Raw genomic sequence first — 16,622 nt, forward strand, 5'->3', positions numbered from 1 at the left:
TGTGAAAAAGCATGCCTTGAAAAAACAAGCAAGCAATGTTCTGAAGCCTGGATACATATCTTGTTCTTGTGAATATAAGAAATCGTAAAAGTGTTATTTGACTGATCAGAAGCCACTCAGCAACAAGCTGTTCACCTACGCCAACCTATAGTCTAATATCTTCTACCGTTTATGAACATTCCGGCAGATGAACTAGTTTAACTACTAAATTATAAAATAACACTTGTCTAGCTCAGCATATATGCGTAAGTAAGCAGGCCGCACTCACCTCAATTTAAGACGTTCACTTGGAAGTATTAATGCGCCTTTCGGGATTATTTCTCTCCCATCTGATTTTCAAATCGGGCAAGCAAGTGTGCATCGTTATTCGGTGTTAACATATCTCAACTTGTTCAATTTTACAAAAATAGACAATAAATTTAATTGGTCTTAGTTGCCTTAAAGTTTCGCTAAGAATAAATAAAAAAGTTAACAACGTCGGAGGCATTAAGTACGATAAATTTTATACTAAATTGACATTGTTGACAATGTGTTTACTCTAATACTCTAACACCTTTATATCCGCCTCATTTGGTAATTTTTCCCAATTGCGTTGAGAAGAAACTTTAAACTTCTTCCAATGCAAACAGTTCACCCTTATCTTCTTCATGTTTACTATATACTTTTTATATATTTTTTACGCATCTTAAGAATATGAATTTGTTTCCGTTTTTTGATGAGCTTAAGAAGACCGCTATTATTATGATGAAGTCGCCTTTTAAAGCCGCATTGATATATCTTTCTTTACTTGTTTCGCTTTGCTGCATGTTTCACTTTCGTAGTGTATTGTGGTGCGTGGCCCATTAAGATGCTTTTACTTGTTTATAGAATAAGTTTATTAGAGAAGTTTTGCATAATTCTTCTTATATTTACAAGAGAATATTGCAATGAAATGAATTCACATTAATGTTATATAATATTTACCTGTTTGACTTAAGAAAAGAAAACATTTGTAACGTATTTATGATTTAACAATAAAAAAGAGTTCTTTTGTTTTATTTATTTAACTTGAATTTTATTAAAAGCACATTAATAATTAAAATATAATGAAAAAAAAAATTGTAAATTATTATTTTATTTTTTTTTCCAACATTTAAATAATAAATTTATTTATACTTATTATTTTTTTCAATGATTAACAAAACAAATTCAATATATTTAATCGGGAAGAAAAAAAACGATAGAAACACTGCAGGTATAGATAGATAGATAGTCTGCATGTTCATTTTAATTGCAATAATAATAATAATAATGAATGATAAAAGTAGCGGAAGGAAAAAGAAAAAAAAAAAAAAATAAGAGAAAATTAAGAAAGAAAGAAAAAAAACACAATCACAATCATCTACACTGAGAAAAATAATTTGTAAAACAACAAAACATTCTTACATAAGTTTCTCTTGCATTAAGTGTTAACGATATAAACAAAAATTTTCATTTATTATTATTATTATTCTTCTTTTTTTTTTTTTTTTTTTGGCATAATATCATTAAATCTTATCGATTTATTATTATTATTATTAACTATTTATCATTTTAACAATATTAATGACTTATTTGCTTAACAATCAAATACTTCTCTATTTAAATAAAGAGCAAGCATAACAATGACAAACGAAGAAGCAGAGCTAGCAAAGATCGTTTAATAAATCAAAAAACGTATATCTCTCAAAGTTAAAATATCACTTATTTCGTATTAGACGACATATATGAAAATCACAATTTTTCCATCACGTATACATTTACTTTTGAATTTAGTAACATTCGTTAACGAAATCGTAAAAAAAGCTTTCGAAAAAAGCTTAATCTACGCACGCAATCAACTTCAATAATATAAGAGAAGTTATTAGTATTTCTCTTTAAACTAATTCAATATTAGTTACTTCACATGCTTTAATATTTAATTTTCAAAAAAGAAAAGCTTTGCTTACACGAACGAAACGAAATATTGAGAGAAAAGTGAGAGCAGAGAAAGAGAGAGAGAGAGAGAGAGCGAGAGATTTTATCTATTTATATAATCTTTAGTTGAAACGAATTTTGTTTTTGTTTTGTTTTCTTGATGGCATCGAATGAAAAAAAAAAAAAAAACTTTTCAAAATTAAACTTTTCGATAGCTCTGCTTGCAGAAGACAGAGGTTCTGTGTATAGAGTGTGAATAAGAGAGAAAAATAGAGAGAGAGCGAGAGAGAGAGAGATGAAAGGATTGGATTATGAAAGAAAATGAGTATACATATGCATACGTATATATAAACGACTCTTGTATATTTTAATTTTTTATTATAGTTGTAATTCAAAACGCTTCATGTGTGGATTTTTTAATGAGTTTGTGTAATCTAAGGTGGTCGTGATAGTAGTTATGATGCTGGTGTTGGTGTTATTAGTGCTGCTTGTGAAACTTGGAGTGTTAGTGTTGATGCTTAGCTCTACATCCCTTCCATCTAAGGGAGGGGGAGAACTTATGCGGGATCTTTTCGTCTTAGTGCATACATCGACGGCAAATGTTTTGCAGTTGTTCTCGTTGTTATTGTTGTTGTGCAAATGTGCTGATAAATTAGATTGAATGTTGCTGCTACTTTCGTTGTTGTTGTTTTTGAAAAATTCCGTTTCCTTTAACAATTGCCTGTCATTGCTGTTGTTATTGCTCTTCTCTGAAATGTTATTGTTATGATGATGTTTTTCATGTTGTTGTTGCTGGGGCTGCTGTTTATTATCAATATCGTCGTCGACATTTTCGTTATGACCTTTGATTGGGGCATTTATAGCGGTTTTTCGTAAAATTTCTGTAAAACTATTTAAATTAATGGCTGAGCGTTCAGCAATCTTTAAATTTCTGCTTGTTTTCATTACTATTGGATTTCTATCGTTTAATAATTGGTTAATTGACAAATCTGTGTTGTTGTTGTTGTTGTTGTTTGATTTTATTACCGGCAGTTTGACCATTACATCTCCCGATAATTGCGCTTTTGGCTGTTGTTCATAAATATTAATGATTGTGTTGTTGTTTTTCACCTTATTTTTCTCTGTGTTGTTGTGATTATTGTTACTGTTACTCTTATAATTATTAACATAAAATAAATTATTATTATTATTATTATTATTACGATTATTTTTGTTAAAATTAATTAAATTAGTATTCTTTGGTAAATCCACTGGTTTTGTTGTTGTTATTAAAGAAGTTACATTTGTTGTTGTATGGGAGGAGCTTAGGGTAATTGCTGATGATGATGGGATAAATTTTGTTATTTCCGCTGTTCCTCGTAATGATTCTATTTCATTTAAACATTTTTCTTCTGATAATTCATTCATTTTCATATAATATTTTCTTTCAACAGTTGTTAGTGTTTTATCTCTTTTCTCATCATTGTCTGTCGTTGTTGTTACTGATTTTTGTGCTGCTTCTTCCAATCTTCTTTTACTATGCTTGTTATTGTTATTACACGCGTTCATTATTTCGGTATTATTTGTATTTTTCTCTTCATTAAAACTTTTAACAGATATTTTTAAATTTCTGCCAAAGGTTACAAAACGTTGTTCTGTTGTTTCTGGTGTTGGCGTTGTTGTTGTTGTTGTTGTTGTTCTTGTTGCGGTAGTAGATGAATTTAAACCTGCAAATTATTGAAGATGGACAAAAGAGACAGACAAATAAACTCCGATTTATTAGTGAAACGTTAAGACACAAAGTCAATAGCAAATAATGTTTTTGTTTTTAGTGTTTACAAGAGAGAGAGAGAGAGAGAGAGAGAGAGAGAGAGAGAGAGAGAGAGAGAGAGAAAGAAAGAGAGATAGTGCATAGGGAGTATGAGTACGTGATGGATGATATTTTCAGAATAAGTTTAAGTGCATTTAGATAGATAGGCTGTGCGATAGATAATGAATAATGAAAACACAAAATATATAGTTTCTTAATAAGATATTTAGACGTTGCTTACGTAATTTTAATCATCAAATTCTTTTTAGCGGTTTTGAGTTATGCGACAATTCTTTTTGTTAGTTTACATTTTCGGAAACGTCAATGTTGAAAGTATTTCGTTATTAACGATCTCCGTTGTAAAATTTTATTTTACATCGTGAGGAAGCAGAACGCCTCCGCTAGAAACTATTTTTATTTAATTCTTTCACTGATGTCAATGCAAGAAAATGATGATATGAAAGTTGACAAAGTGCTACAGGTGGACCATTAAGTAAACGTTCGTTACGTCACTGAGAGCCTAATCAGATAGCTGATCACACATTTATTTTTATTAACTATTAACTAAGCATAGTTTCTTTCATTTCTTTTGCTCTATGCGCTACGACTTTTTGTCGCAATGTTTTATAACCGTGCATGTATGCTTAAATTGTTGTAAGAACCATTTAATATTCTTTCACGGCGGGTGCCGTCTACTTACAGCAGTCACTTCTAGCGTCACAGCGGCTAACACCTTCTGCATATAGTAGCCTCTGATTACTTTACAGCGCCCATGTATGTTACGGTATAATACTGATACGCCGTCACGAAAAGGTTAAAAGTCAATTTTATTTCAATCACCTAATGTTAAACGCGCATCGACATCAAGCATAATTTAAGCCATTCCTACAGGACTGGATACAGATACTAAGCATGCATGTGGCAAGTTCTATGAACTTGCTGAAATCTGTTCGAAGTATAAGAGTGATCGAGAAATTTTTCTAATCTTTCGTATATTCTAGTTATTTCACGTTTCATTTAATCCATTTGTAAGTCTTTCGCAATATCTTATATTGAAAAACCTGACATAAACATTACAAATAACTTTAGAACTTACGGATCGGTTGACGATTTTCGTTATTGGGTTAGCTCAGGTTATTCGTTCGATATTCAATAGTCTTAAAAAAGCAAAACAGATGGACAGACAAGTTTAGAATATCACTTTCTATATGTGCATGTATGTCAAGTCCTGTCAAGTCAATCCCTTCGGGGTGTGACGTACATCTTCACCAACTTAATATACACTAGCACCACAACTGCTGTAGGGTGCGATATGATGGTTTATATGAAATTTTACATTCGTTATTTGGTACATCTTCGAATACCGTCATCTTACTAGTAGTTAAAAGCCTGATAACTGGATCCAAAAACCGACCCCAAATTCAAACTTTGGCTACGTGCAGTAGATTTTTTTAAAGAAGGCAGAAATAAGCAGAAAAATTAGAAATAAGAAAAGCTAGCACGTATTCAACCTTAATTCAAACTAGATAGGAAAATAGGTCTAGATTTAAAAGAAAATGAATTTGTTGTTTATTGGCTTGATAAACGCTTTCAACCTTCGAGAGTATGTGGATAAAATTGATCACTTGACAATACTTTTTTCCAAGTGTTTTAGAAAGACTTACGTCAAATGAACCTCTGTTAAGTCACTAACTGATGCCTGATGAGAGAGTATTTATATCCATTTAAAAGCATTTCGTCGATACCTACTTCGCAACTCGATGTTATTATTCAACCCAGTCACATCTATATACGTTTTAAAAGATTTCTCATGCGTTTCGTTAAGCATTGCAAACATTCAACAAATCTCCGTATAACGCACAGAAAAAGAACTTGTCTGTCTGAAGGTACAGTGAATATTGTAAGCTAGTATAATGTGGATGCAATTTAAAAAAAAAATTTTAGGTGTACTTCGACTTATATGCCCAGATATCGTTTAATTTTAGCATTTCAACGCTATTCTTGATTTTATGCAACAGCCTCGAAGGATGTTCGGAATATTTTAGAATGCTTTAGAGAAAATAGTAGTGAAGAAGCAAATGGAGTATAGTTTAGTGAAGTGAACAGTGAAGAGAGACGGCACAATAAAGCAACAGATAAACAGGACAGAGAGTGAACAAGTAGAAGAAGCATATAAAGAAAACCATACGACACACATATGCATGTTTGCGCAAATAAACAAAATTCAGTTGCTTATGATGATCTTTTGTTTCTTGTTGCTTGTTTTAGTAATAGTAGCATTTGTTGTTGTTGATGTTGTTGTTGTAATTATGAAATTGTATTCATTTTTATTATAATCTCTTGTCGTGTTGCTGTTCTTTTTTTTTCAAATTTTTTTTTCTTTTTTTTATTTAATGTTACCTTCAGTGTTTAACATGCAATTGTGATAGTTAAACAAATTGGTTTGTTTGTAACAGGGCTCATACGTATACTGGCAATTGTCCAAATTATCATCAATGGCGCAACTACTTAAAGATGTAACGTCATTGACGACGGCATCGTCATTATCAGTTTTATTATTATGTTGAGCGCATTGATGACGACAGTGATCATCATCATTGCGATCATTAACAGCATCATTATTTTTATTAAAAATATCGTTGTCTGGCATGCTATTGCTGGCCTCGTTATATATACAGATACCAAAGTTGTTACAGTTAATGCTGGTGGTGGTTGTAGTAATGGTGTTGCTACTGCTGCTGCTACTTGTAAATGTGTTCATGCAGCATGAACTACCTGTTGTTGCCAGTGTTGCTATTGTATGACTTGATGATGGTTTTTCTACAGCTGATTTAGCTGCAATACCCAGGGGATCGTTTATAGCTGTACACGTAGTAATTGGCGTTTTTTTCATTGTAGTAAGAGTTGTATTTAGTTTTGTAGGAATTTTAACATCATTTCGATCATTTGCGTTACAAGTTCTATTGAGAGGACTTGAAGGAGCAACACCGCTACGCAAAGATGATGACTGTTGATGGCATTGAGATTGATGTTGTTGTTGTTGTTGTTGTTGTTGTTGCTGCGGTAATTTTACGTATTCATGTTTTACGTCTTGTTCACATCGTTTCTTTAGTTTCTCAACGTCATCAGTTTCATTATCATTATCATTATTGTTATCGTCATTATTATCATCATCATCATCATCATCATCATCATCATCACCATCATCATCATCATGGCCACAATTGCTGGGTTGGTTATTATTATCAACATCATTGTTAAAAGCAATTCTTGCAATCTTACTACTTTGTTGTAATTTTGTTGCACAATTTTCAAATTGTTTGGTTACTGTTGTTATCGTAGTTGTTGTTGTTGTCTTAATGGGATTATTAGGAGGGCCTTTTAAAATGTCCGTGTACTTTAAAGCATGCACATGCTTGCTTAGCTACAGTTTTAGATATATGTATTTTTTTTTTTTTCGATTTCATATAAATTACATGAAATATTAATAATTTAAAATTAGTAAAGTATATATATATATAAATGTTTTTGTATATATTTATATATATGCAGTTACATATATACATATATATACATAAACAACTTAAGTATACACTTGTACAGCCTTGAAGAGCTCTTAATAATAAACATGTACTGCGCTCTTTACAAATATTTAACAGCTGGCAGTTATGTCAACCGGAAGGGCCAAAATGAAGACCAAACATTGCTAGATTTTGTTTGCTTTACGACTTCAGAAATTATTTAGTAGCCTACTAGCACTCAAACGACAAGAAGTAAATTGTGTTAAAAGCATGGAAAGCCATGGCAAGCGCTCAAACAACAACAAGGAGAAGCGTTTGAGGATGAAACGATGGGAAAAGGTTTAAATGTTTAATACTTTCGTTCAAGGCTGCATACATATACATATTATATGATGATGAAAGATTTTTGTTTTAAAACGACTATATGTTTAAAGTTTAATTTGGAAAGTAGAAGCTACTGGCTCGGATAGAAGTGTTCGGTGTAAATTTATACATAGTTAATTGTTTGTGCAAATATTAGGCTGTTTAGTTAACTAGAGGATAAAATTTAATTTCAAAGTGATGTACAATACAAACCTCACTGTCTTGGGCAGAAACTTCATCGCCATCGGTTTTAGCAGAACTAAGACCTTGAAGAAACTGCACATCATTGGAGGGATTTTCGCTCGCCAAATGAGCACGGAATTGTTTATTTCTTCAAGTAGACAAAACAAGGAAAAAAAGCGAAATACTTTTAATACTCGGACTATCAAACTTTTCTTCGAGGAATGTGGCTTAGTATATACGCAATGTACAATTTATAATTGATCACTCAATAAGATCGTAGGATGGTATGCGAATGTAGAAAGAACCTAGGCGTATTCATACAGTGTTCGAATTTCCATGTTTCCATTGTTTCCATTGTTGTAGAACCGCCTTAACCTGTAAACACGTGATCAGAACGTCATGAAATTTTGCGTTTGATCGTCGCTACTGTCTAAAATTGATCAATAGTGGCAATATCTATAAATCATCCTACGTCCTTATTGAGTGATGTATTATATTCTTAGCCAGCTTCGAACGCTATCTACCTGTCGTATTCAGACAGAATTTTTACGCTAGCAGATTTCGGGACAGAACATTTAGATTCCTTCGTCACTGTCCTAAGTTAAGTCTAAGAATTAATTGCGATATCTAGTCTTCGTTAATGCTACTATCCTACCAGCCTTAGTGAAGATAGATTTGAAGAAACCTTTGTTCAAGATTCTTTTCTAGACGAATAAAGCTTTATCAGGTTTGTGTATTTGTTACACAAACATTTACCATTTACTTTTTTTAATAAAATCAATTACTTAAGAGGACGAAGAGATAAGGAGTCGCCCCAATCTAGTGGATGTGTTCCCAATCGGGAAATGTTATGCCTGCGTCCAGTGTGCACTAACTATAGCTACGAGCAAGTGTAGTCTAAAATTCGGTCTGAGGTAGAAAAAAGTGGAAATTATATACTGAAGAATTTTGGTATTTTGATTTCGGTACCTGGAAGATGATAGCGAAGCAAAAAGTCGCACTTCCGGCTTTTTTACATATGCGGCCCTGTAGGGAATTATTTCAGCTTGTTCGGTGGGTTTTCGGGGTTAACCTCACCTCAACCAAGTCGAAGAAAAAAAAATTTATTTCTCCTTTGCTAATTGTCATCGAATCTATAAACCAGTTTAACCAACTTGCAAGCTTGGCTTGAGTGCAACAAAAGAAAAAACAAGACCAAACTTGTCTCACTAAATAAACTTTGGAGATCGTAGTCAGGATTTCAACAGACACGTCACATCACACACAGGCAATTGTGTGGATAAGCATTTGACAAATCAGATACTCCCCTTATGGTGAATATAATCTGCAAGTAGTGTGTTTGCGCGCGTGTGTGTGTGTGTGTATGTTAATACTAACATATTTGGTTTAACATTTATTTTGTTGCTTATTTTGCGTATTTTTTGAGAATACGAAATCATGTATATTCAGCGATACGTCGGTACGTCGGTAATTATCCCAACTTAACCCTACGTAATGTATGTGTGAATTCCTTTATTATTTTCATATGTACACTTATGTGCACCTATTGCGTCTAAATGTAAACAGTAAACCTGTAATTACCTTACCTTAATTCCAATTGCTGCATTTGCTGAAAATGTTTCAGCTTTTGATTGGCAACCCGTAATTTCTCTTCCAGAGCAGCATTTTCAACACACTTAATAGAATACTTTTCAGAGAATGATAGAATTTCTTGACGCAATTCTTCAAGTTCTTCTCTGTAATTATAGTGTTGTAAGGTTAAGAAGTGTACATATGTAAAAGATAACATAAAACATAAACAAAAACAAGAAATAATATGTTTACATGTTTATATGTTATGTATGTATGAAATAAGAGTTAAAGAAGGAACAAACATGTATATACACATACATGTATATATACATACAAAGAGTTTTATATATAAAATACTCAGCTCAATGTTGTGAACACCGAGGAGTCATATAAACATGTATTGAATGGCGTGCGTATACGCTTGTTTATTTCATACGTACTCCTTCGCTTTGGCCGTGTCTGGCGTACGTTCGCCTTTCGATTGGAATTGTTTAAGGAATTCCTGTTTAAAGCGTGCAACTTCACGTTGCACCTCACTTTGGTGTGCTTTACGCATCGCATCCAGAGCAGCTAATGTTGCCTAGTAATGATGAGAGAAGACGACACAACAGAAAATGAAGGTGGTACAAAAACAAAAAAAAAAAAAAACATAAAACAACAACTTTGCTTGCTTTTCCCATTTGCAAGCTGCTCGCCTCGACTTACCTGAGTTTCCTCAGCTAAAGCTTGTTCTTTCTCAGTCAGTAAACGTTCAATTTCTTGTTTATGTTTCCCTTCCAAGTCGCTAATTGTGCGTCTGTGTGATGATTCCATAGCTGAGAGTCCCTTCTCGCACAGCGTCTATAACAAATAACGACAATTTGAGGATTTCTCTATCATATGCCATATATGTCACAGTATACTTACTCTTAGTTGATCAATTTCTGTTTGATATCGTTGATGAAAGCTGTCTTCGTCAATGGCATTTGAAAAATCGGAGCAATGAGCTAACATTTGGTCACGATACGCTTGTTGTAAACATTCCATTTCTTTGCTGTGTTCCCTTTCCAACAATTCTAAACGTTTTTCAAAACGTCTGCTGCGCTCTTGCTCCTTAGCTAATTCATTTTGCAAGTAATCACGCTCTTGCAGCAATATAACATACTCATCATCTTGACGGGCACATTTCAGGTTAAGTGCATCGTTTTCCTCCCGATATATGCGAACTTTTTCCTCTTTCTCTCGTAGACGTTGTAGGAGACAGTTATGTTCACTTTGGTGTGCATGTAGTTGCTGCTCGGTGTCATGTAAATTTTGCTTCATAAGCGTCAGTTCGCGTTCACGCTTTTCTATCAGTTCTTCGCTTTTGTGCAAATCACCATTGATTGCATTCTTTTCGGTCTCCAAACACCTTAGTGATGTAAGTTGATGTTCGACTTGTTGCATTAAGGCACTTACGTCTTTGGCATGCGATTGTTGCAAGCGCAAAATTTCACTTTGATGTTGTTCTTGCAAGCTGTGCAATTTTTCGCGAATCTGCATACAATGCTGACATGTGGCATTCAGCTTGCGATGAACTTCTTGCAATAGTTGATCAGCCCGTTTACGCAGTTCGCAGCATTTATGGCAGACGTCCTGTAAACTTTCTATGGAGATTTCAGTACGTGGTATTTGTTCATCATTTCCGGAGGTGGCTTCGCATTGCAAAGCGATAAGTGAATCTTCCAATTGACTTAAAAAAGTCGAGATATCACATAAGACTTGACGGTCATTGAAAAAATCGACTGTTCTTTGTTTATAAGTAAATTCGAAGTCAGCCTCCATTAGAATATCATCGGGATTGTCGATTTGCAAGTCTGTTGACAATTCTTCGAACAGATCTTCGTATTTCTGCAGAGCAGTTATACCAAGCTTGTGACCTTGGCTTTCATTGTTTTCCATTTTACTGGTATTTTGGTTGGCATAGTCTCCTTTTAGGACATCAACTCTGGCATCCACCAATGCCTTGTGTGCTACAACATCAGCAAATTCCGACAGTAATTGTCGACCTTCAGATGTTTTACGCTCCTGTTGCAGATGTAAACGCCATTGACCTCGTTTCATTTGTTGCACAGCATCTTCGTAGCATTGGCTTAGTTGCGTCACTGCCAATTCCATTTCTCTACGCAAAACATCGTGGACTGCATCTGCGAATTTTTCAAATGATAAACGCTCCTCTGACGTTAAGGTGTAACCGAAGGAAGGTATAAGTGAACTCTCTAGTCGTTCGGCATTTCTCATCATTATATGCGCAATTTCAGATTGTACCAGTTCAGCGTTTACCGTCTCCTGAGCTTGACGCCAAGCTTCCTGCACCGTCCCTTGAACCAAGTCATTGGTAGATATGTAGCTAAGGGTCTCTGCCGCTAGATTTGTAGCTAAATTTTCCATAGCATTATTCCTATAACGTTTAGCTATAACGTTGATTTCATTTTGTTGACGTAACAAATCATCTAAAATATTTTGGTCTACCGGTTCCATGCTCAATTTTACATCCTGTGCGCTGTGTCCAGTTTGCGTTTTATGGAAAGTCGATAGCATCAGTCTCCTGGCTAATACTCCCGCCAAAATATCTAAGCTTCCGCTTGTTTTGATAGTACATTTACCCTGCAGTTTTGACTTAAGCATGGACATAAGATGCGAAGTTTCAGCCACTTCGGCTCTAGTTTGCCGTTCAGTGAAAAGTTCGGGATTTTCAGCTCTTTGCATTGAGTCCCTTAATTTACCGAAGCAGACACTCTCAAAAGCTATACGTTCAGCTAGGAGTTCCAAATCCTTTCGTTTTGTTAGTTCATTGCGTTCTCGTAAGATACGTCTCTGCTTTAATAGATCGGCTAATTTAGAACGTAATTGCGTTTCTAATTGCGTCAAGGCTAGTTTAACAGGACTAGAATCAGGTAACATGAAGGCATTTGGCAACATTTCACATTTCTCGCCACTAATTACACAAGTTTCGGTAGTATCTCGTATTAACTTGACTACCTCGTGCAGACAACGCTCTACAAAACGATATGAATCTTTCCTTTCGGTAATAGGGGATACTGAGCGCCGCGTACGAGCGCAACGTAAGTTTTGTAGTTGAACTAAACTTTGTTCTAAACTATCTTTACTTGCAACCAAAACAGATTCCAAGCATTTGAGTCGATCCATTAAATGTTCCGACAGGCGAACGTGGCCGGAAACTCCGGAACTACGACTAGTCGTATCTAATGTAGGCGTACAGGAAATCGGCGTTGTGGTGGTTGAAGAACTGCGTGAACTACTTATGCCGTCGCAACGTTTCTCCAAATCATTCACTCTAACCAAAATTTGCATGGATTCCGGGGAAGCTAACGGCGTACTGTTTACATTCGACTCTAAAGAGCGTCTACGAGAAGTCTTTTTACTTGGATGACGAGAATTTGAGCTTTTATCAAAGCTCATTTGTTTGTTGTCCGCCGGGTGACTCTTTTCCAATTCATCAATTTTGTTCTCTAATTCTCCAAGTTTTACTTCCAGCTCCTTGCTCACTGTCAGTTGCTCTTTACCTTTAAGGGACAGAGAACGTCGACGTTCAGACTTTGAAAGTTTTTGCTTTAGACTTCTTACTTGACGCTCGGACGAACTATATTTTAAGGTGAGATCTTGTATTCGGGCAGCCATCATGTGTAACTGAGCTTGGTCTTCCAGACCTTTTCGTTCCAAATCCTGCTTGAGGGAAGCGTAAGAAATTTCCAAGGAATCATATTGATTTTGTGATTCTTTGAGCTCTTTCTTCATGGCACGTATTTCATTTACAGCTTTTTCAAATCTTCCTTTTAATTCGTTATATTCCTCGGCTAGATTATCTCTTTGAAGACCGTAAGGATCGATGTCTTTAATTTGTGTCAGATCACTAAGGGAATCCATGCGTTTCATTTTAGTTCTCTGCAAATTGATAAAGCTGGCGGGACTGCAAGTTTCCATCTCTCTTAAACGTTTATAGAGGTTTTCGTTTTCCTCTATTCCTCGAGACAAACGGTCATCCAGATCTTTGATTTTCTTTTGACCTTCTTCTAATTCATCAGTTAGTCGTGCTATGATTTCACCAGCACTGCGTTTGGCTTCATCTAGCTGATTATTCAAGTTTTCGCGAACTTCCTCCATTTCGTGAATTCGATTGTTTAATTCCTGTTCGGTTCGCTCCAAGGTATTCAGCAGTTCGGACATACGGGTTTCACGTTCTTTCGCCTCATTTCTTAACAAATCACGCTCCTTTTCTACCACATTCAAACGAAACTGCAGTTCCTTGTCGAGATTAAGGTGAATTTCTTCCTGAACCGTTGATATCGGAGGTAATTCATCTGAACCGACACTGTCCATAGTACTATGGCGCGATGTTGGAGGTGAGGAACGACTACGTTTATGCATACGATGGCAAGGAGTTGTGGACCGTGTACGCATTCGATCCTTTGTTCTCTGTGCCAAAGAAGACGGTAAAGGCGGAGAAGGTGATTGAGGCGAGCCCCAATCGCCTATGCTATCACGTCGCCCTCCCTCCGAAGCTGTTCGGTATTCTTCATCCGATGAAAAATGCACGTTGTTCCTCGAAGTTAATGGAGGGTTGGGGCTTGGTAACGAACACTTCGGATTGTTTCCAATTACATTGGTAATGATTAATTGCGGGCTAACATCAGCGGTTATTTTTTTTGCATTGTTAGTGGAAGTGAGAGGGGATTCGGTATAATTTTGCATAACGCATTGAGCCTTCATGAAATCTTTTTCAATTTCACTTTTTATATCGTTGTTATTGCTATTATCTTTGATAATGAGCTTTGTGGTAGGCAATGCTTTGCTGCTGTTATTATTTTCCATTGCAGCGGTGGAATGATGCATTGTTAGACTATTACCATTGTTGTTGCTTTTAATGTTATTGTTGCTAGTGTTATTGCCAGTGTTTATCGTGTTTTGCAAACCTGCAGCGTTTGTAAGAATTGCTATCCAGCTATTACGTGAGTTAGGTGAAAGACTGGCTAAAGTTAGGCGCCGTTTATCCCACGAGGTAAGCTGAAAAGCGTAGCTACGGTTTGCATTAACTTCGGCCACATTAGTGAGACTATTCACATCGAGCACACCATCCAATACGCCACGTTCTTCGGAAACTGGATCACGATAATAGAATAAAGCAGCACCACTTAATGTGAACCAATGCTTGGTCCAATCGCCAGTGCGATTATCTTGTTTCATTAGCCAACCTTTTTTGGCATTAAGAGACTCATCAACCGGCAATGATTTTGCTGCGGTATTGGGTGGTGGCGGATTCACACGCAATTCCACTGTTTTAGCCAGATAGTTAGAAGAGAGATCATCTAAATTGCAGCCACCATCTGGATCGCCACGTTCTAAAGCTTGTTTCTGGTGTCGACTAAGTTGATTTTGCTGTTGGTGCTGCTGCTGCTGCTGCTGCTGCTGCTGATTGCTTTGGCGTTGTTGATGTTGAAAATGTTTCAATTGTTGTAAACGAGGACTAGATTTGCTTCTGTTGTTGTTATTGGTGTTATTATTAGTGCTATTATTAGTGTTGGTGTTGGCAATACCATTAGATGCTGTTACTAGAACGGGTGGTATTTTCTTGACTATTGCCGAGACTATGGCGGGTGTCGAATTGGCTGCCAATGGCAATGACTTTGGTCTTAAGGCTGTTGTTGTAGAATTTTTACTTGTCGGTCTACAATAATAATCCGTTTCATCCCGTGATTTGTTTTCTTCATGCTGTGGTTGCTGTTGATGCTGCTGCTGCTGCTGTTGTTGTTGTTGTTGTTGTTGCGTTGTACCCGTCGATTTTGTGTGATGATGTAAATGACTATTGAGAACATTATTTACTGCCGTCGTAGTCCAACGTGTCTTCTGCTGTTGACTTAGATTCGTTATTGTATTGGCGAGATCTTTAATCGTTTTCTCATCTCGCCGAATATCCTCAATAAGAAGGCAAGGTGGTGAAACTGAAAAGACGAACATAATTACAATTGCCATAAACTTTTAATTTGTTAATAAACCAAAATTAATTTATAAAAAATTCAGCATTTATGTAAAGAATTAAAATACTAAACGAAAAAATATTGAATTATACGAAGATTTGGTGGAATACGTAGTGGCAACAATGCGGGGGACAAGCGTTAATAAGTTGCTTTAATTTTTGAAATTTGTATAGCATTGCTTAGTTATATGGTTTTTAAGGCTTAAAGTTAAAATACTTCAGTTAGCGAATTGGGCAGCGATTGAATTTCAAGAAGGTTGTAGAAAATTAATTGGTTTGCCTTGGATCTCGATAGATTTTAGTTAATGCGGATATAAAATAATTACAGTTCAAGGTTTAAGTGTAAGTGATGAATACAAAAGTGCTTAAATGCATATCACCTTCAAAACAGACTCCATCATTTAACTCCTTGTTAAATTTTCATCAAAATCGAAATTCTTCCGCGTTATTAAAACAAGAAGATTGTAGCAAATTTTTATAAATATTTAACCTTGAGTTTTGTTAAGTTCAACATACATGAATATTTACGTAATTAGTTGCCTAAGTGGCTGGCTGAGGTTGGATACCTTAACATTAAGGAGCAGTCTCAATAACGAAAACAAAAAAGTAAAAAAAAAATAATAACAATAAAAAAAAGAGAACAAAAAGAGAGAACAACAAAGAAATTATGAAATAACATAAACGTTGGTTGGTGTGCTCCAAGCAGAAACAACGGAATCCTCCGCATGTCTTCAACTTGTCTGCTTGGTAAACGAAACTGAAGAGAAATAAAAACAGAAGGAAAAAAAGCGCAAAGAAGCTCGATCAAGATAAAGATAATGTTCGCGCTCCTGCTATGAAAGACTCAGTAAACTTGTGCCGAGATGACTGACTGAAAAATAGTATCAAAGACTGGTCAACCTGCATATGCCCTTTATTAGACATACTTTAAGTGTGTTGATTGTTCTTTTCTTTTTATTGTATAAATAACATACATTGAGAGTAGAAAGATTATTTTATAGTTTTTTTTTCTTTTTTCTTTGCACAATCTCAGACAAGTTCATGTTTTGTATAAGAGTTTTCATTTTTTTAGTTCTTTTGTTTTTATGTTGTTTGGTTTAATTCACGCAAAAGGCTCATTTAGTTGAACTTTATTTATTGTTATGATACACTTGCAAAGCAACCCATATGAAAAAAGGAAAGAAAAGGTATGAATTTGTAGACTTTTCATAGTCTACATAGAATACACTGAGTGACTAAATAAAAA

At 35.1% G+C, this 16,622-nt stretch overlaps 1 protein-coding gene across 3 annotated transcripts in view; it reads right to left on the bottom strand.

The window, feature by feature from the left end:
• Positions 1 to 2,089: 2,089 nt before the first annotated feature.
• LOC119633100 (protein outspread) overlaps positions 2,090 to 16,622 on the bottom strand; it is a 150,063-nt gene continuing 135,530 nt past the window's right edge. Inside the window, exons 6-11 of one of the 3 annotated variants that reach the window (XM_038026336.1) lie at positions 10,270 to 15,341; positions 10,069 to 10,203; positions 9,804 to 9,943; positions 9,378 to 9,527; positions 7,822 to 7,939; positions 2,090 to 2,816 (exon numbers count right to left, since the gene is read on the bottom strand). In XM_038026336.1, coding sequence (XP_037882264.1) covers positions 2,793 to 2,816; positions 7,822 to 7,939; positions 9,378 to 9,527; positions 9,804 to 9,943; positions 10,069 to 10,203; positions 10,270 to 15,341 — 5,639 coding nt within the window. In that variant the 3' untranslated portion in view covers positions 2,090 to 2,792. Of the gene's footprint in view, positions 2,825 to 3,554; positions 3,642 to 7,821; positions 7,940 to 9,377; positions 9,528 to 9,803; positions 9,944 to 10,068; positions 10,204 to 10,269; positions 15,342 to 16,622 lie in introns of those variants that run through there. The other 2 variants (XM_038026335.1, XM_038026337.1) reach the window with 2 other exon arrangements.

The sequence above is a fragment of the Glossina fuscipes genome, unplaced genomic scaffold (genome assembly GCF_014805625.2).
Source record: "Glossina fuscipes isolate IAEA_lab_2018 unplaced genomic scaffold, Yale_Gfus_2 2, whole genome shotgun sequence".
In the NCBI taxonomy this organism is placed as follows: Eukaryota; Metazoa; Arthropoda; class Insecta; order Diptera; family Glossinidae; genus Glossina; species Glossina fuscipes.